Genomic DNA, 23,905 nt, shown 5'->3' on the forward strand with positions numbered 1-23,905 from the left:
TTTAGTTATTTGGTTATATGGCTCTTTGGTCTCTTAGTCTACAACAGTTTCTCCATCATCTTCTTTTTTTTTTCTGTCATTGACTTGGAAATGTGTTGGCCAATCCAGAATATCAAGTACTCCCATTTTATATTTGTAAAACTCACTGTTTTTAAAGCTGTATTTCAAGTACCCCATAATGAGATACATTCAGATATACCCTTTCCTTTGACTAAAATACCAGCCCTCTATTAATTTTAGGTGTGTGTTACTCAAAACAGATGCTTTTTAAGAAACTTACGTCTTTGTGTGGTGCTGTGAGAATTTTTGATTATCTCATCTTGTGTGACACCAAGCAGACTTAATGACCTGTCCTGAGCTATCTATGCTGAAAGGTGGCAGAATGACATGCAAACCATCTTGTCATCTTTTTAAATATTTTAGCTCAGTTTGGCAAGGCTACTTACTGGCTAGAGAGGGAAAAATCTGTATCTGAAATGTTAAAGGAGAGAGATCTGTTTAAGTGAAGGTTTTGAAGAATAAAATAAAAATGAACTCATCTCTCCCGACTAGTGTTGGGTACATTTAACTAAAAGAATGAGAATCACCTCTAGATAAAATGCACTCGTGATTATTTTTACTCATTTTTTCACTTGATTAAAGTGTGTACATAGTGGGTGAGGGATTCAACAGGAGGGGCTATGAACTAGCTGAAAACAGGCACCCAAAAATGGTACACACAGGGACTTCCCTGGCGGTCCAGTGGTTAAGACTCCAAGCTTCCAATGCAGGGGGCACAGGTTCAATACCTGGTCGGGGAACTAAGATCCCACATGCCAGAAAAAAAAAGGTGCATACTTAAGTATACTTAAGTAAACTCATCACAACCCAGATGCTGGTCCTCCAAAGGCTCAGAAATGTGATTAGGTCAGCATACAGAGAACGGATCAGACATGGGTTCAAACCAGACACAGAGGGTTCCATTGGCAGGACCAGGACATCCATTCCCTGAAGGGAGAGCTCTAGGGGAAGCCAACTTAAACCAGAAGTGTCCAGAAGGAAGTAAAAGTCAAGCAAGAGGAAACAGTTGTCTGCTTTGAGTGATTCATGGCATGAAAATTTGTCAGACTGAAGCCTCCTTACCCAACATGGAACGTGTACTACCAGGAATTATTTTCATTTTGAGGCCCAAATACTTCTGCTCTGGTCGGAGTCTGGATGGGCACTATCAGCACCTAGCTCCTTGGACTGCCTCTCTCTCTGCCCAAGCTTATTGTCTCCTCTGGTTGCTCCACCCTGTATTTCTCCGGAAGGACTGGATGACCATCATTTCCATTCCATGTTAGTAAATTATACTCACAGTCTGGTCCTGGCTTCTGGAGGAAACATCCTGATTTTCTTGATAAAATTTTGGTTACTTCTGATCTCCTTGATCACTCATTTATAAATCATCTCTAGCAATCCAGGGTAAAAATCCATTTAGGGCTAATTTTGTTAATTAAGCTCTCACTGACTAATTTCATTTTTCTTATATCCATGCTTCATTTCCCATCTTCTCTGTCACCTTCCTGTGCTACCCCCATGGTGTTACTACTCCCCTCCATTTATTCTCCTCATGAGTAGACTCTTGGATTTTTAGAGGGCAGACTTGCATAAACTTAAGCCCAAGGCAAGGAAAACCATAAGCTTCAAGTCAAGCATTTTTATAGCTCCCAATGCTTTAAATAAATTCTAAATACAATTCTATAGAATATTCACATAGGACATTCTAAATCTGACATTTCAAATACAAAATATATCTTAAGTGAACCTGGCTGTGAGGATAAGATGTTCATTAACTGAGTTACAAGTGCTTTTTCTATTTCTGCATGAAACCAGATGAGACACACAAGGGTTAGAAAAACAGCTGTGCTCTTTATCTGAGAGAGACCACAATTGACAGTGATGTAAAATCCAAACCTTTCTATCTCTGTGGGTCTGTTTCTGTTAAATAAGTTCAGTTACCAAAGGGGAAGGGTCGGGGGGGAGGGATTAATTAGGAGGATAGGATTAACATATACATACTACTATATATAAAATAGATAACCAACAAGGACCTACTGTGTAGCACAGGGAACTCTACTCAATATTTTGTAATAACCTATATGTGAAAAGAATCTGAAAAAGAATACACACACACACTACATCACTGTGCTGCACACCTGAACCTAACACGACATTGTAAATCAACTATACTTCAATTAAAAAGGAAAAACAAAACAAAACCTCCAAACCTTTCTGAAGAGCCCCTTTTACGCTTAACCTTGTTGTTTCCTCTTCATGTCAATCTTGGGGTCCTCTGGGCCCTGTAGCCTCTAGAACTTTGGAGATGGAGGAAAGGACTGGAGTATATTTAGAGAGTCTACACTCTCTGAGACCTAGCCAGTTTCCTCCAAGGGGGATAGCTCTTGGTCTGTAGGAAGCAGTTCAGTTCTGAGTCATTTCAGCAAAGTTCTGGTTTCGTTATACAATGTAGAGAACAAACACATGGGGACTTTGGAAAGTTAAAGAGGCCCTGGACTGGAGCCTATCCTTTCAGATCTCAGCATTTGAGTCAACCTGACCTTATGGTAACTGGGAGGTCCCAAAGCAACATTTGAGTAAATATCTAGTTACCCTTAGAAACCTGGCTAGAACCAACTAAACCAAGTGTAACCTGCATATGGATTGTAGTTCAGAGACCTGAAGGGAAGCTGAGGAACAGTGTCGTGGGATGATGCCTAATCACAAAACCCCGTAGGTCACACTAAGAGCCATCTTTCTTAAGGGGATGTGCAGAGAGAATACAGGTAGCAAGCCAATGAAAGAATGTGCCCAAGAGTTAATATGATGGAGAGGGCCTGGTGAGCTTATGTTGACAAAGGGATAGTTTTAAAACATCTATTTTGTGGTATGTTAATACAGAGCTGGAATAACTCATAAACAACCATGTACATCGTAAGATATAAACCTATATTGAGAATAAAACATCACCCAGTAGTTGAAGTTCCTGTGTTCTCCTCTCTGATTGCATCTCTCAGAATTCCCCATGAATTTCCTTATATTTATACTCCAAATGTATGTGGTCCTAAATTAGATGTAATGTCTTTGAAAATTATTTCCTTCATGCATATGCTATTATTCTGCATGAATTCTTCTGCAACTTAAGTTTTTTCATTGAACATGTTTGTGACAGAGATTTAGGTTGATATGTGCAGCACTGGTTCCTATTTGTTTTGCCGGCAATGCTTTTTTTATGTCGTGCTCCTAGTTTTGGGGAGGGAGGGAGGGAGGGCATGATGGAGCCACTTAAGGGACCTGTCCTGTGTGGACAGTCCAGACTGTGCTCTTAGAGTCCCAAAGCGGTGACCCATGGATCAGCTGCAAGGGTGGTAACGGGATCTGGCTAGTAGAGGAAGCTCGTTATAATGGAAGAAGCAGAATTTACATAGAGAACCTGGAATCAATGAAATATAAGTACTCTTTGATGGTAATAAATACAATAAGTATTTCATAAATGCATGTTTACTGATTAAAAAGTGTTTTTTGAGTTAGGTACATCACTGTTTCAAAAATTAGACACTCTTACAAGTGCTCTGAGGAAAATGGCCTAATTTTCCTCTCCTTTGTTTTTTCCACCTTTGCAGTGTTTTCTGGATTCTGTCCCAGCAGATCTGTTTCCTGTTCTGTAACTTTCTGGGTTAACGTTGAGCATCATTAGGGAAACTCAGCTGCCACTGGACTGTACACCGCCACGAAGGCTTTGGAGATCTTTTCAGTTAAAAGAATAATGACTTTCTTGAAATGTAATCCCAGTGGAGCTTGTTTTCTGTGTTGCCTGGAAGAATCCCTACCTACCATCAGCAGTTCTTCAGAGACCTTATAAAAGCCTCTCTACATCAAGCAACTGAGTGACTCTGTTGTTCCGGGAGACCTTAAGAATTGTGGATATCAATTCACCTGGAAGATTCAACCAGTGCTACTCAGAGCTACTGCTGAAATACCATGTCTAAGAACTCGGAGTTCATCAACCTGTCATTTTTATTAGATCATGAGAAGGAGATGATCCTGGGAGTCCTAAAGAGAGATGAATATTTGAAAAAAGTAGAGGACAAGAGAATAAGGTAATGTTCTTTTATCTTGTCTGCCTTCCTTGACTGCTTTCCGTTTGTTTGAAGCAGTTTAGATCAGAAATGGGGCAACTGCAACCACATTGGTGACAAGTGTTAGTCAGTGATTTCGTAGATTGCAAGCAGTAGCACAAATATTAGAAAACATCTTTGGCACTTTATCATTTATCTAGAAGGAAGGATGGGATTGAGCTGTAAATATGTTGATGAGAATGTCAATTTGCCAATGACATCATAACTCATAGGTAAGTGGCAGGACTGCTCAGGTTTGAGAACCAGCTCTGGGATGTACTAGTTGTGTGACCTTGAACCAGTGACTCAACTTCTCCATGCCTTGGTTTCCTCATCAATAAAACAGGGATAATAGTAGCACTCATCTTATAGGGTTGTTGCAAAGATTAAGGAAGATAATGTGTAGTGCCTGGTACTTAAGTGCACAATAAATGTTAACTATTATTTATTTGTAATGCCTTTCTTAGGTCAGTCTTAGTGGGAATTTGCCTTGACCAGAGCTGGGAGAGGAAGGGGATCTGGAAAGTGTAAACTTCCCATTGTATCCCAGAAAGCATCTGAATTTCTTGAAATAAGTTTCTGTGTGAGGAGAGTTGAGTAATGTGGGCAGAGTTGAGTTTCACATCAGTTGTAGGCAGGGTTGATATTTAGCTGAATCCCCAGGTGTGACCTCATCTGTCTTTCAGCCAGTATCCATTCTGATTGGTTACATCATCTGTTCTGAATGATCAGAGCATCATTCTGATTGGTTGCCACATTCATTCTGTTTGGTTGCTGCCTGTCCTGTCCTGCTTGTTAAATATATTTGGTTAGGGCTTCCCCGGTGGCGCAGTGGTTAAGAGTCCGCCTGCCGATGCAGGGGACACAGGTTCGTGCCCCGGTCCGGGAAGATCCCTCATGCTGCAGAGCGGCTGGGCCCGTGAGCCATGGCCGCTGGGCCTGCGCGTCCGGAGCCTGTGCTCCACAACGGGAGAGGCCACAACAGTGAGAGGCCTGCGTACCACACACACACACACACAAAATATATATATATATATATATATATATATATATATATATATATATATATATATATATATTTGGTTATTACGTCTCACCTCTGAGTAGAGGAGCAAACATAAACAGAGTTCCCTCCTCAGTCATTGCCTACTGTTGTGCAACATGTAGCTTTTGTACATTGCATGTCTACCAAAACTGCAATCAGAAGCTTATGTTTATTTTACTTGAGGAGAAAACTCATCATAAGATTATCTTCACATGTTGCAAAAATATTCAATGTGCCTAAAGGAACTAGGATCCTTAGAATTGGAAAGATATTGAGATATTCTTGATTGATTCTTATTTCATAGTGAAGAGCTCAGAATTTTTATTTCCATCATTTCAAAGTATTCTGCCAATCTTAAACAAAGGCTTTGATTAAAATTATTGCACTTTTTCTGTGCTTAGAATTCAGGTGGCAATGAAATGCAGTTAATGATTTTCAAGAAATCAGTAATATTTTTGGCATTGGTAGTCCAGTCATGAAAAGTGACTAAATTTTCTAATGTGCTGCAAAAAGTTATATTGTTTATCGGGGGCAAGATACAAAGCAATTATTGATAACATTCTCAGGTGAATTCAAAATCACCCTGTTTAGGAAAAAACAATTTAATAACCAGATCCCAGGAAAGACTGAAGTACAGTGAACAGGACTTTGTTCAGAATATTTGTTCCTGTCATTCTCAATAACTATTAGTAATAATCTATTACACTCCTTCTTCCTTTTTCCCTATCTTCCCTTGCCTTCTTTCCTTATTCTCTGTAACAATTGTGTCATATACAACAGAGCTATCAAGAATAAAGCTGTTGATTTCCTGGCTCTTTAAACATTTAGAGGATAGCAGAAGAAAGGCTTTTTACAGATCTAAGATACTTTTATAGAAAATAGATTTTTTTTGAAAGTGGCAATGTCTTGTTCCCTTCTTTAATAAAAACACTGACTAATATTTAGTTCGTGCAGTTTTTTTCTGCACTAACTGTGTTAGATGCGTTGTCTCGTTTTCTTCTGAGCTACCAAGACAGGAGCCCAGGCCAAATGACTCAAGGCTCTGCCACTCTTCACAGCTTCCTGTATTGAGAAGCCACGCCAAGTGGGTGGCATGGGTTTAGAGTGCATTGCTGTTGAGTCACCCATCTATGTTTGTTGATTCAAATCTTAGTTACACCATGACTAAGAAGGTCACCTTCGTGTCACTTTAGACTAGTTGCCTCCATAGATCTAGGTTCCTCATTTGACAAAACAGAAATAATAACATTAGCTGCCTCATTAGGCTGTTGTAAGGATTAAATAAGCTAATATTACCAAGAGCTTAGAACAAGACTGGCCTACAGTAAGCACTTACTAATAGCTGGCTAACATCATTAGGCTTATCGTTGGTTTGTGTTGCCCTTGATTTATGAGTTGTTGTGAATACCATCAGTGCTCCACTCCGATCCTTTTGAGCCCCTTTGTTGGATCTGTGCTCTCATCTCCCAGTTTCCACGTGCTTTACTTCTAAAGACTGGCACCTACTACCTTCTTTAGAGGACTATCTTTGGGTGGCTGGAGTTGCCCATAGGAGTAGAGAGCCACAAATGCCAGATAAACTTGAGTTTCTGTCCCTACTGGGCTGCCCCGGGCCAATGGCTGATGGGTACAGAAACCCTTGCCTCAAGGCAAGACCGACTCTACAGTGCAACTTCTGCTTCAGAGCTCCCCATGGGATCATGCTGAGACTGGCCTTCAGGTAAAAATCACGTCTTCCTTAGTCCCCCTTCTCTTCCCTTTCCTGCCTCCCCTACTCCCTTACAGATTCCTCCTGAGAGCACTTCATAAATCACTTGCACAGGTATCTACATCTCTGAGTTAGCTTCTTAAAAGCCCAACCAGGAGATTTGTCAGACCAGTCAGTGAACTTAGTCCATTTTCCTTGATATCCTCCAAAATCATCAACACAAAGAATTTATGGTGTAGCAGATTTTACTGCAACTGTAAACATTCGTGCTAGCTATTAAAACCATTGTTTTCACTGTGCTACAGAGGTGTAGGTTGATATTTTGTGGGAGTCTGGAGGAATAAGTAAGTTATTATGGATAAGATAGAAATTGAAGGAATGGTTTCACAGAAGAGCTAACATTTGAGCTCAGCCTTGAAATGGGAAAAGGATTTTGACATTGGCAAGTATAGATCAACTGTGTTTCAGCTGTTTACCCACAAATTTGCCTTCAGATTCCGCTAGTAAGTTTCAGAAGGAAGTGGAAGCCAAAGAAAATTTTTAAGAATTATGATGATTACTAAGAAGAAACTGATCTGGAAAGTTAGTACATTGGAGTTTGGGAAGCAGTGGATTTCTTGTTTGTTTGTATATTTATTTGCTTTAGTAGGTTGTCCTTAGAGATAAGGAAAATAGAACAATGAAAGAGTGTAAAAATGGTATTGAATCAACATTTTAGGCCTGTCGCCCAACTGTGCTCCACAGTCCGTATAGCCACTGCAGTGTGTGGCATTAATTAAGGTGGTGAAGCCGAATCTGGCCTCTGTACTCTGACACCTAATTATATCGCGGAGACAGAGTTTTGGGTGAGGTAGAAAAGAATAGCTTTATTGCAAAGGGGGCCACAACGGGCTAATGCCCTCAAAACTGTGTGTCCCAGTGCAGGGGGTGAGGGTAGGGGTTTGTGGGGCGTTTTATAATCAGGGGGGCTGGGTTGCTGATAAGGAGCAGGGTGCGTGCCGGGCCTGCATTCCTTCAATCCAGAGATCATCTGGAGTCAGGTGATGATGGGTGAACTGTGACCTTCTCCGGAATGAAGAATGCTTCATCAAGTAGTTAACATCTTCCATTTGGTGGGGGTTTTAGTTCTGCAGAAGAGCTCAAAGATACTGTTATGTGTATCCCTCGATGGGGAACCAGGACCCTGCCCCAAGGCTACACTACTGTTTCTTGGCTGCTCCTCCCTTGTCTCTGCATCCCCCTCCCTTCCCTGGTTAGCAACTGTTTGAAAGGCTTTCAGTGCCCAGGAGCCCCACAGGGTCCTGCTCGGTTTCAGTGGGACTGACCTCTAGGTGCTTCTAAAGGTGCTCTGCAGCCAAAGGCACATGAAAAGTCTGATAATTACCTCCAGGCATGAATTGTAGGCTGGGAAGAGACATTTGCCAACTACCAGAGCATTCTAGGTTGATCCAAGAGGCTCAGATATATTTATTCTTCTCCTTCCGACTAAGAAGGAAGAAGAGGTAGGAGATATCTAGACACAAGTTTCAACTATTAGAAAGTACGTTTTTAAAATATTCTCTGTGAAGAACAAATCACTTAGATATATTGATGGCTTTAATGCAATGAAGAAAGAGGGAAGAACTGATGCAAAGAAAATTGAGCTATCAACAGTAATTGCAAATGGAAAAAAATACCGACCATTTGGAACCACAAAATAAAAATCTTCATTGATCATTTTGTTCCTTAGGTTTTCCTAACTTTGGAAGAACTCAGCCTAACAAATATGAATACATGCCGCATAGTATCTACTCCAAAAAAAAACCTCATTAAAAATTTCTTACCCTACTTGATCTTTCACACCTAAAAACAAATACTGTTCAATGTCTACTTTGTGGTATCGGCCTATATATAAGAAATCTTCAACTTATAAGTGACTGTGTTACCGAGTCCAAGCTCACTCTGCTCGCCGCACAACAGGCCAGTAAATCAGGAGACGAGGTGTTGAGGCAAGGAAGATGACTTTATTTGGAAAGCTGGGCATCCGAGAAGATGGCGGACTAATGTCCCAGAGTACCATCTTATCAGGGTCTGGAAGCCAGTTTCTTTTATAGAACAGAGCGGGGGAGGAGGTGAGGAAGTAATGTAAAAAGGCCATAAGTCTTGCAAAACATCTCCTGATTTGGCCAGCCTCAGAGAGGGGATGTGTTTATTTCTTCTTTCTTGGAGCCATTCACAGGTGGGCAGGGTCAGAATGTTTCCCTGTGAGCTGAGCAAAGGCACTTTCGTTTAACATTCAGGCAGAGGGGCAGGGTTCCCCAAAGGAGGCCATTGTGTATGCTAATAGCTATAGACAACATCCTTCTGGTGATTATAGTAACAAAAAGCAGCAGAGAGCAAAGGTTAAAGTAGAAGAAACAGATCCAGCATGGAGTCAGATTTTGTTCTTCCCTGTTACAACTGTTCATTTCAGCAGTTCATTTGTGGGCTATATTGTCACTTAGAGGATGTCATTTCCATTTAGCCACAATGCAGGAAAACGTATCTGGCCTTATGTTCTGTTTGGCACTTATTCTTGGACTTGTCTCAGTGGTGAACTCTATTGGTTGTCTTACTGTGTACATTTCTCTTTTCTTCATCCCTACCCAAAACTCAGTTTTGCTCAGCTCCAGCAATGGATTTTTTAGGACAGTCATCCCTTGACTGGGATTCCTCTGCCAATTATTATTGGTGGTGGTGGACATGAGACCAAAGATGACCCACTCAGACATATATAGCCTGAATTTATGGAAGGTTCTCTTTCTCACTGGATGGGTTCAATGAACCATGTCATCCTGGTTGCTGCTGAGTATAAAAGCCAGCACAGTGATGAAGTGGAGCCAAAAGGTTGGCAGAAAATTGTTGTCAGCATCCTGATATGCTAGAACCTGCCACACTTCTGGCCTTATTCTTTAAGCAATATAATATATTTCAGTGTTATTTATAGCAGTTTGGATCAGATTTTCTGTTACATGCAGCCAAAAGCATCCTACAATCCCCAGAACTCAGGAGTAATCAACATTTGTTGAGCATGTTCTATGAGCCAAGCACTCTGTATTCATTGTTAGAATAATGGAGGTGAGCAGAGACACAAACTTAATGCTTGCTGGGTCCATAAACCTAAAACAGTTTGCAGTCATGGATCAGGCTTTATCTATGGTATAAACCAAGGGTCAGCAAACTTTCTGTAAAAGGCCAGATAGAGAATGTTTCAGGCTCTACAGGGCATATGCTCTCTGTTGTGACTATTTCACTCGGCCTTTGCAGGGTGAAAGAAGCAATAGACAATATGTAAACCAATGGATGTGGCTGTGTTCCAGTAAAGCTTTATTTATAAAAACAGGCAGTGGGCTGGATTTGGCCCAAGGGCTGTAGTTTGCTGACCTTTGGTGTTGAAAACAACACCTTGGTAAGTTCTAGCCTTGGGAATAGCTGCATACACCTGAAAGCTTGATAAGCCATCTTGGGGAGAAGCAGGACATTTATAGCCTAAGAGAGAAGATGGAGTTGGACTAGAAGCCGTCAGCTATCAGAGGTAGAACATGGACTTCTGTCTGGGAGGTTAGATGATTTCACAGGGTCCTTCCATCTCTAGGAGATTTTGATGCCTCACCCAATTTGTAGTGGCTCATGTGCTGGACAGCTTTAATGTATCTCATTGCCTCTGTAGAACAACAAAATAATCTGGAGGTATAGAAAATAGCAAGAAATAGCAGGAGGTTCTGCACAATTGCAAGGGACAGATTACAACTCCATTTTCCCAATGAGGTAAGAAGTATTAATTTCCCTATTTATAGGTGGGGGAACTGAAGTGCAAAGTTAAATAACTCATCCGAGATCACACAGCTATTAAGTGAGTAGCAGAACTGTGATTTGCATTCCCCACAGTCTGGCTCCAGAGCTCACACTCCACTCTTAGGTCACTTTTAACTTCTGAGTGATGTATCTGACCTCTCAGGGGGGCTAGAATAAAAGAGATGTCAAACTCTTCAGTGCCTCCCTCACGCCGGAGAATGGATTACTCAATTCACAAATGGATACTCATTTAATCCTCACGTCATCCCTGAGGTGTATGTACTATTATAATGTAGTAGAGCTGTGGCAACTGAAACTTAGGTTAAATAATTTGCCCAACTGGTAAAGATGAGAGCCGAGATTCTCTCATTCCATATTGCTTCCCTTTCCTCTGTGCCGGGATGCTTATGCGGTAACTGCACCTATTCCGACCCTGTTGAAAGCCCACAGCTTTATTAATAGCTGTCAGAGAAATGGAACAAAACAGAAAACATTTCTTTAGCCTGGTATTTACTGAAAGCTCTGACCTATAAGCTGTATAGCATTATCCAAAGTTACTACGACTTTTATTGAAGCGTTGCTTTCACACAATAAAAACTGACAAGAGTTCCTTATGTTGCTCTACCCTTTATGCTGACTGAGAACCAAAGTGCAAGCGTATAATGATTTGTTCCACACAGCTAGCCCAGCTGAGACGGGCCACCAAGCAAACCAGGGGTTGGTATCATCAAGAGACCACAGAGATCAGCCTGGGAACTGCCATCCACCTTATGGCTTTGTCTTTGGGTTTGATTCCATCATTTTACAGCAGGATGGGGGAAGAAAGAGAAGGAGGGAGAAACAAAAGGGGAAAGTGCATTGAAATTGGCTGTTTGGAATCCTGCAGATAAGCTAAATATTTGGTTGAAATGGATTTGAAGCGATTTCAAGAACTATCCATTCACCCGGGAAGTCAGGGCGACCAACAAGTGCCAAGAACAGTATCTTAATACCCTACAATTGTTTGATCTGTGGGGCTGTTTTTTCAAATCTTATCACTACCACCAAGAACAGAATTGGTTTGACCTTCTCAAGAGCGTAGACTCACTGTCCCCATAGAACACCAGGAGAACTATTAGAGTGGACTTCCAGTTTGGTAAACGTCTTGTTTTAATCCTAATAGAATTGCCACAAAGCTTCTTAATGGATTAACAGAATCTCCCCGCATGAACATCGTTGTTCTGAAATGGAACCCAAACTCTTAATGAGTCACAGAGATCTGGAAGAAAAAATCTGGCTCTGCCTTAAACAAATTGAAAACCTTAGGAGTTTTCCCACTAAAGACCTTACTAATTTCAATATATACACACATATAGGGAAACTAACTTAAAATTTGATTTACAGGATTTTCCTTCAAGTAATTCTTATTGTAAGTCTTATCATAGGCACAGGGTCACAAATACCTGATATTTGGTGACATTTTAAACCCTAGATTGTCTAAATAATTGAACTTATACTTGCCAGACTGTTTTTTTGTTTGTTTGTTTGAAATGACATGGTGGTCATAGTCATGAGCAAAATTGTTACCTATGTAGAGTTTGTGTGCATATATATGTATAATGTGTGTGTGTGTGTATACACACACACAGTTGACCCTTGAACAATGCACAGGTTAGGGGCACTCACCCTTCATGCAGTCAAAAATCAGAGTATAACTTACAGTTGACCCTCTGTATCCACGGTTCTGTATCCAAGGATTCAACTAACTGCACATCACGTAATACTGTAGTATTTACTATTGAAAAAAATCCACATATAAGTGGACCCATGCAGTTCAAACCCGTGTTGTTCAAGAGTCAGCTGTATATATCTCTTTCATTCTCTGAATTCCCCTTTCATTATCCTTTTCTTTCCTTGTGTACTGTCTCTGGCCAGAATTGGTATAGAGGACATCACCCCTAGGCAGCAGGGATTCATTTGCACTCACATTCAGGAAACTACCATTCCCTTTTACTGTAAATTGAAGAAACACAGAACTATAAAGCCCATGTAATCCACAGCATGGCTGAATGTCTGTAGGGTAGCATGTCAGGGCTGAGAGAGTGAATGAAGACTCATCTCCCAAAGTTAGGTCAGTTCATAAGGGAAGATCTAACTAAGCTAATAACAACTGTATTCCTGGGGAAATGGGCATTTTACTTCTAAGGAAATATAAGTGAAGTCTTCACTAACAAAAATGTTACTTCGGGCTTCCCTGGTGGTGCAGTAGTTAAGAATCCACCTGCCAAGCATGCAGGGGACACGGGTTCGAGCCCTAGTCTGGGAAGATGCCATAGGCCGCGGAGCAACTAAGCCCGTGCGCCACAACTACTGAGCCTGCGCTCTAGAGCCTTCGAGCCACAGCTACTGAAGCCCGAGTGCCTTGAGCCCGTGCTCCACAACAAGAGAAGCCACCGAAATGAGAAGCCCGCGCACAGCAACGAAGAGTAGCTCCCGCTCGCCGCAACTAGAGAAGGCCCACGCGCAGCAACGAAGACCCAACACAGCCATAAATAAATAAATAAATAGTTACCTCTAACATTTTAATAAGATTTTTTTTTTTTTTTTGGCGGTACGCGGGCCTCCCACTGTCGCGGCCTCTCCCGTTGCGGAGCACAGGCTCCGGACGCGCAGGCTCAGCGGCCATGGCTCACGGGCCCAGCTGCTCCGCGGCATGTGGGATCTTCCTGGACCGGGGCATGAACCCGTCTCCCCTGCATCGGCAGGCGGACTCCCAACCACTGCGCCACCAGGGAAGCCCACCTCTAACATTTTAGATTTCAGGAATATGACCATTTTATATCAACAGTTTATCTGAAGGTTCCTATAGTAATAGGAGTTAGGTTTAATTGCTTTAACTGTGTAATAAGATTAGGCTGACATGCATTTAATAATTTTTCTAATCATTATTTCATTGCAGAGTAATTAAGCATAACTGGTAAACATTTCATGCAAATATCTAAAATTGATAAAACTTCTAACAGCAAGAGATTTTTAAAGTTTTTAAACTCAATAATGCACTAGGATCTATAAAGGGCATCAATATCTACAATATTTTTGTATTATAAATTATTAATTCACAATTAAAGAAATATTTAATATCTTCTGATACATTTTTCATTATGGAAGTAGTTTTGTTTATTATAGAAAATTAGAAAATACATATAATATGAACTTTATAAACTCACATGAGATCCCTCTTCCCAGAGATATTTTCCACTTTTGTTGAATTTGCTTTCTGTTGCTTTTCTTTGTGTACATGTAATTTTCACATAATTGGAACCACATTATATATGTAACTTTGTATCCTCTATCTTTGCTTAACGTTACTTAATGAACATTTTGATGTCATTCAAAATTCTTTTGAAGCATCATTTTTATTAGCTGGATAAGATTTCATAACATGGATGTGCAATATTTTAACTATTCTAATTTCCATGAACATCCTTATTCTTAAATCTCCTGTCTTAATTTTTTATTATATTATGATTCATATTTTGATTTATACTTCCTTTAAATTGAAAAATTGTTTTCCAGAAATGTGTCCATTTCCTCTTCACTAGACTATTACATTATATCACTGCAAACATCAGAATTATTGTTATAAATCTTTACTAATTTGATAAAGTAGTGTCCTATGTTAATTTGCATTTATGTGATTATTAGTGTTTTTACGTGATTGTTAGCCATTTGTATTCCCTCTTAAGTGGATTTTTTATTCACATTGTCTATTATTATTGGATGTTAGTGTTGTTTTAACATTTATTTGTATGAATTATTATTGTCGTATATTAGGGAAATAATTTCCAAGATTCAGCAAAAATTCATTGAGTACTTATTATGTGCAAGGCATAGGAGATGGAGATGAATTAATTTCTAGTTTAACAGAAGCAAAGTTATATTTTATTTGATTGTTCAAAGTCTCCACTTTCAAAATAACTTACACAAAGAATATGTCAATTTGATTTAAAATACAAATAACTTACATCTTTGCCAGACTCTCTACAATTCATATTTTAAAGGCAGGATTTGCATTCTTCTGTACTTCTGTAACAGTATACATGCTATTTATTGGTATGGAAATTAGGGTAAGTTCAGCTCTGAGCGTCAGAAAATCAAAATGACAGTGGCTTAAGTACTGATAACTGCCTTTGCTGTGCATGTAACTCCTTTTTTGCTGCATTTAAAATTATTTAGTTTACACATATTCAATTTAGAGACAGTTGAGAAGTAAACTTCAGCTATCTCTTTATAAACATTAAAACTAGTATGTACCCGTATTCAGCAGCAGAAGTAGTTTTAAAGAATTTTTCAAGGGCAACATGTTCTTTTTAAATTATCTTTTTTGTGTGTGAATGCCCAATTTCCTCCCATCAAGTCAATTCTGTCCTTTCACTGTCATAGCAATAATCTTTAAAAGCCCAGTATTTTATCCTTTTCTTTTGTTTTTTAAAACAAATGCAGGTTTCCTACGTCTTATTGTACTGATTCTATCTCCACATCCTCTCTCTCTGAGTAATTTACCATGTGGATAACAGGACTTTCTCCTGGTTTTTAAAGAAATTTTATTGGAGTATAGTTGATTTACAGTGTTGTGTTCAATTTCTACTGTACAGCAAAGTGACTCAGTTCTACATGTATATATATTCTTTTTCATATTTTCCATTATGGTTTATCACAGGATATTGTATATGGTTCCTTATGCTATACAGTAGAACCTTGTTGTTTATACGTTCTATATATAGTAGTTTGCATCTGCTAATCCCAAACTCCCCATCCTTCCCTCTCCCATCCTCCTCTCCCTTGTCAACCACAAGTCTGCTCTCTACATTTGTGAGTCTGTTTTTGTTTCATAGATATGTTCATTTGTGTCGTATTTTAGATTCCACATATAAGTGATGTCGAATGATATTTGTCTTTCTCTTTCTGGCTTACTTTGCTCAGTATGATAGTCTCTAGGTCCATCCATGTTGCTGCAAACGGCATTCTTTTGTTTTTTTAATGGCTGAGTAATATTCCATTGTATATATGTACCACATCTTCTTTATCCATTCATCTGTCGATGGACATTTAGGTTGTTTCCATGTCTTGGCTATTGTAAATAGTGCTGCTATGAATATCGGGGTGCATGTATCTTTTTGAATTATAGTTTTGTCTGAGTATATGCCTAGGAGTGGGATTGCTCGATCATATGGCAACTCTACTTTTAGTTTCTTGAGGACCTCCATACTGTTCTCCATAGTGGCTGCACCAACTTACATTCCCACCAACAGTGTAAGAGGGTCCCCTTTCTCCATACCCTCTCCAGCATTTATTATTTGTAGACTTTTTAATGATGGTCCTTCTGACTGGTGTGAGTTAGTACCTCATTGCAGTTTGGATTTGTATTTCTCTAATAATTAGCGATCATGAGCATCTTTCTACTGTTTTTGATACTCAAGAAAGGTATCCTTTGGGTTTCAGATTAGTAGAATACGTCCTTGTTCCTGGTCAGGCCAAGAAATTGAGATGATATTTATTTCAAGGTGTTCCCAGGTGGAAGACTTGGTTTGATAGTTACATATGAGATCAATTTCTGCTATGATTTTAAGACTGTAGATAATAAACAGTTGCTTGTCTGTTCACATGGATTTGAGAGATCTCCTGGTATGTTCCTATGAGCCAAGTGTTTTACTACCGGAAAGTGCTTGGCATCATCTGCAGACATGAATATTTCACAGTGCCCCCTTTCCTTGAGACAATTTCTTTTCTTTTTTTCTTTCTTTGGCCTCACTGTGCAGCTTGCAGGAACTTAGTTCCTTGGCCAGGGAATTCAACCTGGGCCCAGGACAGTGAAAGCACAGAGTCCTAACCACTGGACCACCAGGGAATTCCCGAGACAATTTCTAAACACATTAAATCGACACAAATCGCAAGTTTTCTTTCTTTCTTTTTAAAAAAGATTTATTATTTATTTTTTTATTTTTTGGCTGTGTCGGGTCTTAGTTGTGGCATGCAGGATCTTCATCAAGGCATGTGGGATCTTTCGTTGCAGCATGTGGGCTCTTTGTTGCGGCACACAGGCTACTCTAGTTGTGGCGTGCAGGTTTTCTGTTCTCTAGTTGCGGTGCACAGGCTCCAGGGTGCGTGGGCTCTGTAGTTTGCAGCACGTAGGCTCTCTAGTTGAGGCACATGAGCTTAGTAGTTGTGGTGTGCGGGCTTAGTTGCCCCGAGGCATGTGGGATCTTAGTTCCCCAACCAGGGATCAAACCTGCGTCCCCTACATTGTAAGGCAGATTCTTTACCACTGTACCACCAGGGAAGTCCGAAGATTTCTTTATTTAGTCAAGCGTTCTTTCAATTCTGTTCCTTATTTACGTTCTGTGAAGTAGCTTTCTATCTGAGTGAAACTTTTCCCCAATTCTTGGATGGTCTTGATTGTTTTTAATAGCCTTTGACTTGAAAACTAATCAAAAGCTTTATAAAGTTCATAGTGGTGTTTGTTGAGGAACAGTTCTGTTGGGGCTTATTTGTCATGAAAGACTTTGTGATAAGAGGCGACTTGGGCAGGTGCCATTTAGTGGGAGAAGCAGGGCAGGCAGAAGAAATCCTTCATGTTTACTGAGGCTGAACTTTGAGTGTGTTCAGCCTGGCTTTGCACAACCAGGAAAGCAATAGCAGTCCTTAATATAAATACAGTGTTCTTTCTGAGCAACAATATTTTAACACATTGAGAGGCAATAAGGGGAGCCTGGTGTAGGGAAAAGAACAGATTTGGGAAAATAAAACTCTGGATCTGAATCTTGACTGCACCACTTAATAGCCCTGTGAAGTTTCCTTTCTGAGATTCGACTTTCTTACCTATAAAATCAGAATCATAATGTCTTTCTCATGGGTTACTGTCAACGTTTAAGAGCATGACACTTAAAACAGAGTGCCCGTCATTATTGTGGCTAAGTGTTATGATGGTTAGCTTTTAATAATAGGTTCTACACACAGAATCTACAATCAAAATAGAAAAGTCACATTTTTGTATTCAGAGTACAGAAAGGAGGTCTGGTCACATCTGGATTTTCCTTAGGCAAATAGGAAGTAGCCCCAGTGTTGATGGCATTGCCTCTGGATGTGAACAAGAGACAGGAGTGGTAGGAGGCATGCAACCATTGGCATCAGGCTGCTGTGACATTATTCTGCCCACATATTTTATTTCAAGTACTTTTTTTCTCATTGTTTCTGGTTTGGGCAGTATTTTTCGTTAGTCACCATGGTTTTGCTCTCTTAAAGGAATATGAAACTCTAGCTTTAGACAGGGATTTAGCTGGCAGGCACTGCAGCAGAGGCTGAAGCAAAACCTGATAGCAACATCTTTGCAAGTGTACAATAATAAAAAGCTAATATTTACAGAGTTCTTATTGTATTTGTTTGGGAAATAAGTTTGGCTGTGGGTGACAGAGACATGTTTTAATTATGGCTTAAACAAGACGGAAATATAATACATTGCTCTCTAATGGAAAAGTCTGGGTTGTTTGGCAGCTTTGTGATGTTGTAAATGGTGGCTCCATTATAACATGGGTCTGGGTGCCTTGTCTTCTGTAGTTCTACCATCTTGAGAGTTTGGCTCTTCATCCAAGATGGCTCACCCCTATGTTCTCATCCCAGCCTCTGGGAAGGAAGAAGGTTCAAGGGACAGGGATACTGCTTTTCCATTAGGGGCATGACCTAGAGGTTGCCTGTATCATTTCTCATCACATCACATTGGCCAACATTTAGTCTCATGGCAAAACTAACTGCGGGTCATGCTGGGAAATATAGTCTACTTTGAGTGGCCATGAGCCTAGCTAAACATTCCACTAATAGAGAAATGGAGAACACAGATTTGGAGACGCATACTAGAACGGTCTATTCCACAACTACTGTGTGCCAAGCTGTGCTTCACACTTTACTTATGCTCATGACAGCATCATCCTACTTAATGGTCACAAGAACACTGTGAGGTTGTAACTACTATGATTTTTTTTACACAGGGAATATTTCAAGACACAGGGTAAGTCTCTTTAAGTCTTGAGACAGAGAGGCTAAGTAATTTTCTTAAAGTCTCCAAGGAAATAAGGGGCAAGGCCAGGATTTGAACCCAGGGAGTCTGACTTCAGAGCCTTATGCTCTGGACTGCTGTATAGTCCTCGCTTGCTCATTATTTCTCTTGAGCCTTGATGTGCTCTGCTAGATGAGATTGAGGATTGTGTAAAGACGTCAAGGAATCAAAGAAGCTTTGTGAAGCTTCTGTGGCTTCCTCTTCCAGGCAGCTGATTGCTTCTCTTCTAAAATTCCTAGCTTATTTGATGCAAAATAGTGTTCAGGATAATTGGGTCTAGACAGGGTAACAAAAGAAAAATAACGCCACACACAAGTGACAGGAATTTTAATGAAAGCAATTCCTGATTTGAAAGGAATGTGTCTGTGCAGTGATAAAGCAAGCAGTCTTTGTAATGCATTGAACATTTTTGATGATGGGATAGAAAAAAATGAATTCAGTATATCACTGGAATATAGAAATGAAAATATTCTATCATTCAACTACAGTTGAGATTGTTCACCTCTTCAGTCTTCAGGATTTCAACTCCATATAGGTCATCAGTTCGCATGTTAATACACATGTATCTGTGTAGCAACAAGGAAACATAAAGAATAAACTGATATTTTAAAATACAAGGGCATCCTGAGTTTATCTCAAATAAAGAATTGGTGTTAGCTGGAATTAAATGTCTTCAACAACTTTTTTCCTTTTTCTTTTTCCTTGTATTTTTTTAAATTGAAGTATAGTTGATTTATAATGTGTTAGTTTGGGTGTACAGTGTACAGCTCACCATTGGCTGATGGCTGCAATTGCTGATGACTGTGACATCCTTTGTTTACTGATACGGCAGGCAATGTTCCATTTATTAACAGAAGAGTGCTTCAGTTATACATGTATATGTGTATCCATTCTTTTTCAGATTGTTTTCCAGTATAGGTTATTACAAGATATGAATATAGTTTCCTGTGCTATACAGTACATCCTTGTTGTTTATTTTATATATAATAGTGTGTATCTGTTAATCCCAAACTCCTAATTTATCCCTACCCCGCTTTTCCCTTTGGTAGCCATAAGTTTGTTTTCTATGTCGGTCAGTTTATTTCTGTTTTGTAAATAAGTTTATTGGTATCATTTTTTAAGATTCCACATATAAGTGATATCATATGGTATTTGTCTTTCTCTGTCTGACTTACTTCACTTAGTATGATCATCTCTAGGTCCATCCATGTTGCTGCAAATGGCATTATTTCATTCTTTTTTATGGCTGAGTAATATCTTTTTCATAATATTCTTTCTCTTTGTATTCTTCATTACTTTTTAACAGTTGATTTGGGGCCATATTTACCTCTACTACACGTTTTCATCCATCTCCAGTATTCTGTGTTTCTTTTCAGGTAAAAACAAAGAGATGAAATGGTTAGACTTTGAACGTTTTCAAGAATCAAAATAGTTTCGCTTTCTCAACAAAAGTGTAGGAATGAGGTTAAGGAAGATGGAAAAAGTTCTGGAAATCCTTACCAAGTAATTAAGAACATTCTGTAGTTTTCTCAGGCTCATATTACTTTTTTTAAATGTGTTTGATTTCAGTTTTAGCAATTTTTAATTTGAGTTTATTCTTAGCAGATCTAACATTGTACACTTTTCTCTTCTCATTCTCTTTTTTAATAATAATGGCTTCATTTTGTTAAGGGCTCTATAATTCCTGAAGCACGCTACCTGCTTAATTGCCTCTGGCTCTCACAAACACCCTCGGAGGAAGATAGGAAAGCAATTACCATCTTCATTTTGAAGTTCAAGTACTGAGACCCAGAGAGATTAACTGGAATGCCCAGTGATATCTAGTATGGCTGAGATTTTCTCCCCCCACCCACTCCCTTTCTTTCTCCCTTCTTCCCTCCTCCTTTCTCCTTCTCTGTCACTCACCAGCTTTTGCTTATGCTCTCTTTTATTCATTCGATTAAATGATAGCTATTATGTTCCCAGCACTGCTTATGTGCTATAAAATGCAACTGAACAAAGCATACAGTCTTACCCTCGTGGAGATTGCAGAGGAGTTGGCAAGACATTAAACCAGTAAAAACGGCCAAATAAATGTACAATTAAAAATTATGGTAAGTGCGGTGAAGAAAAAGAACACAGTTCTCTGAGTTAGAATAAGATGGGAATCTGTGGTAATCAGATTGGTAATCACAGAAAGCCACTCTGGGGGAACAGCAGTAAAGCTGAAATAAAAGAATATATGGAAGCCAGCTAGATGAAGAACTAGGCTATACGTTTATCAGTCAGGGCACGCTAAGTGATGCTGTAAGAACAGCCCCAAATTCTCAGTGCCTTATAACAATGAAGCTTTGTCTCTCATGCTACATGTCCATAACAAGATGGCTAGGGACTCTATTTCATGGCATCCTCAGACCAGGACTCAAACTTACAGGGCACACACTATATGGGACATTGCCATTCTTCATGCAAAGAAGAGGGTTTGTGATAAACCATGCACTTGCTCTTAAAGCTTTTACCTGGAGTCACATGTCACATTTCATGGACCAGTGTGAGTCATGTTACCACATCTAATGTCAAGAGGGCAGGGATCTGCAGTCCCAAGTTGTTCCACCTTCCCAGCCTCCCTTGCAGCTAATGGTGATGCTGTGACAGTGTCTGGTCAAGGGAACTTAAGGAGGACTTCATTAGGGAAGTCCTTCTTGATGGAAGGAATTCTGAATCAATTTTTGCTTTTCTATTAAGATACAGGTGTAACTGACACCCCCTCCCTATTCTTCCTGCCTTAAACTTGGATGCTCTGCTGAAGATGCCTGGCCATTTTACATAAGAATGATGACCCATACCATGAAGATAGGGGACCATCAGGATGAAATGAATTCTTAATGACCTGATTTTGCAGCTGAGCTAATACAAGCAACTACCTAATTCTGGATTTCTTGTATGTGGGGGGAAGAAATGAAACCAATTTTTTAAGCCTGTTACTTGGAACCAGAAGCATTTCTAGCTTACGTGGATGAGAGAGATGAACAGATACTGTGCTTATGTTGCAGGAAGAGGGACCCCTTCCAGGGCCCGAGAGTGGGCTCTTGTCTAACACCTGGAAATGAGTTGTCCGAGGAGAGACACGTGCTGACAAAGCAAGAGACTTTTTTAGGAATGGGTGCTGGGTGGAGAGCAGGAGGGTAAAGGAACCCAGGAGAACGGCTCTGCCACGTGGCTCACAGTCTCAGGTTTTATGGTGATGGGGTTAGTTTACGGGTTGTCTTTGGCCAATCATTCTGACTCAGGGTCCTTGCTGGTGGTGCACACATCCCTCAGCCAAGATGGATTCCAGTGAGGAGGATTCTGGGAGGTTGGTAGGACATATGGACTGGCGTCTCCTTTCATCTCCTTTTGACCTTTCCCGAATTCTTCCGGTTGGTGGTGGCTTGCTAGTTCTGTGTTCCTTACCAGGATCTCCTGTTGTAAAATAACTCATGCAGATGGTTACTGTGGTGCCTGGCCAGGGTGGGCAGTTTCAGTCAGTGTTTCCCCTAATACTTATAGCCCAGAAACTCACCTTTCTCATATACCTTCCTGAGACTGGACCAGCAATGCAGGAACCAAATGAGGTCCACCTTGCTTTGTGAGTGGGGGCTAGTAAAGCAGAGGAAAGAGACATCTTCCATCCTGTTCCTCTCTCCCAGCTCCCTGTACTTCCCTTTCTCCCTGGTACTTATTCTCCAATTGCACACTTTCTTTTCCTGGCTGCAGTTACCCTCCCGTTATCCTTTCTCTTCTTCTTGAGCATCTGAAAATCGTTGTGTCCATTTAAGGTGAAATTATCCTAGATATGATTGAATTAGGTCAATTTCTCAGAGATTTGAAAAACCAGTAAGCTGCCTGTGAATGAAAAATGTTGCCTGCCATATCAACAAACGAAGGATGTTGCAGCCATCAAGTCACTACAGCCACCCCAATGGTGCACACTGAGGGGACTCAGGATGGGAAAGAACTGGATACTGGCCCTAGGTAGCTAAGGTGCAAATCAAAGGAATGATTTCAACGAGCCCAGACTCTTGCATCTTCCCATACATAGAAAAGCGGTAAATTCATTAACTTGAGATGTTTGGTTGGTTTTCTTTACTTAACGGTAATCTTTTAATGTTCCGACTACCTGTTTTTTGTTTGTGTGTTTGTTTTTTGCAAAACTTCTATATTTCCTGAGTCCTCCCTTCCCTCTTCTGAGCAGCCCCTCAGAGCTATCTGAGAGGCTGCCTCCTGGGCTTAAATCCTCAGAAAGTCTGCCAAATAAAACAATTCTCAACTTTTAGGTTATGCATTTTCTTCAGTCGATGTGCTTAATATTTGATGCCTGCCTATGGAATTGTCCCCAGCTTTTTCCATAGTCTCAGAGATAGCTCTCAAGATATGTGGGATAATTAACACCAGTTGCCTTAGGAATTCCCAATTGGTGTGTTTGGACCTTGAAGTTCTTGCTTCCCTGTGGCCTGATTTATATAGAGTCCCAAGTCTTTTCAGACTCTAGAACTGGGAGCTCAGTGAAACCCAGTTGCTAAATAAAGTCCTGTGAATAGAACACAAAGAAAGATGCAATATAAATGTTTGACTTTATGGCCATAATTTCTCCAAGTGGTCTCGCCCACTGTAGTTAAGGAGCTGCTCAGTGGTTAAACTTCAGGCACCTGATCATAGAATTTATTTCCAGAAGAGAATTAGTCTCTTGGAGTATCCTGCAATAGCCCCTGTTCTCAGTTTCTTATTCTTTGGCCCACCAGCCTACTGGGATAGGGCTCAGTCTAGGATTGTTCTTTGTTTTACTCATTTTGATCAAGGTGTTTCTTTATCATTGTTGCATGAATTGTTACAGATTTTGACTAGGCAGTGTTTTATTTCTCCTGTGCCCTGAGGTGTTTAAAGGTCTGTTATGCTTTTTCAAATAATACAATTGCAATCTTCAAATGAGAACTCATCCTGTTATTTTAAAACTTGTAACCTTTATAGGTTTTCAAAAGTAAATTGTGTGGAGCTTTTCTTACACTCAATTTCAAGAGCCAGTTGCTCATGAAAAAGGACATAAAGATGCTTTGTAAGGTCTAAATAAGGGATTAGAAAAGCATGTGTTGTGG

General features: G+C 40.1%; 1 protein-coding gene across 8 annotated transcripts in view; it reads left to right on the plus strand.

Moving 5' to 3' along the window:
* The window catches only part of SYTL5 (synaptotagmin like 5), a 249,609-nt gene that overhangs the window by 63,008 nt on the left and 162,696 nt on the right, over positions 1-23,905 (plus strand). For all 8 annotated transcript variants that reach the window (XM_082610596.1, XM_082610593.1, XM_082610595.1 and 5 more), the window contains exon 2: positions 3,645-4,121. In XM_082610596.1, the coding sequence (XP_082466722.1) occupies positions 4,003-4,121 (119 nt within the window). In that variant the 5' untranslated portion in view covers positions 3,645-4,002. The remainder of the gene's footprint in view (positions 1-3,644; positions 4,122-23,905) is intronic.

The sequence above is a fragment of the Mesoplodon mirus genome (assembly GCF_964341445.2).
Source record: "Mesoplodon mirus genome assembly, chromosome: X".
In the NCBI taxonomy this organism is placed as follows: Eukaryota; Metazoa; Chordata; class Mammalia; order Artiodactyla; family Ziphiidae; genus Mesoplodon; species Mesoplodon mirus.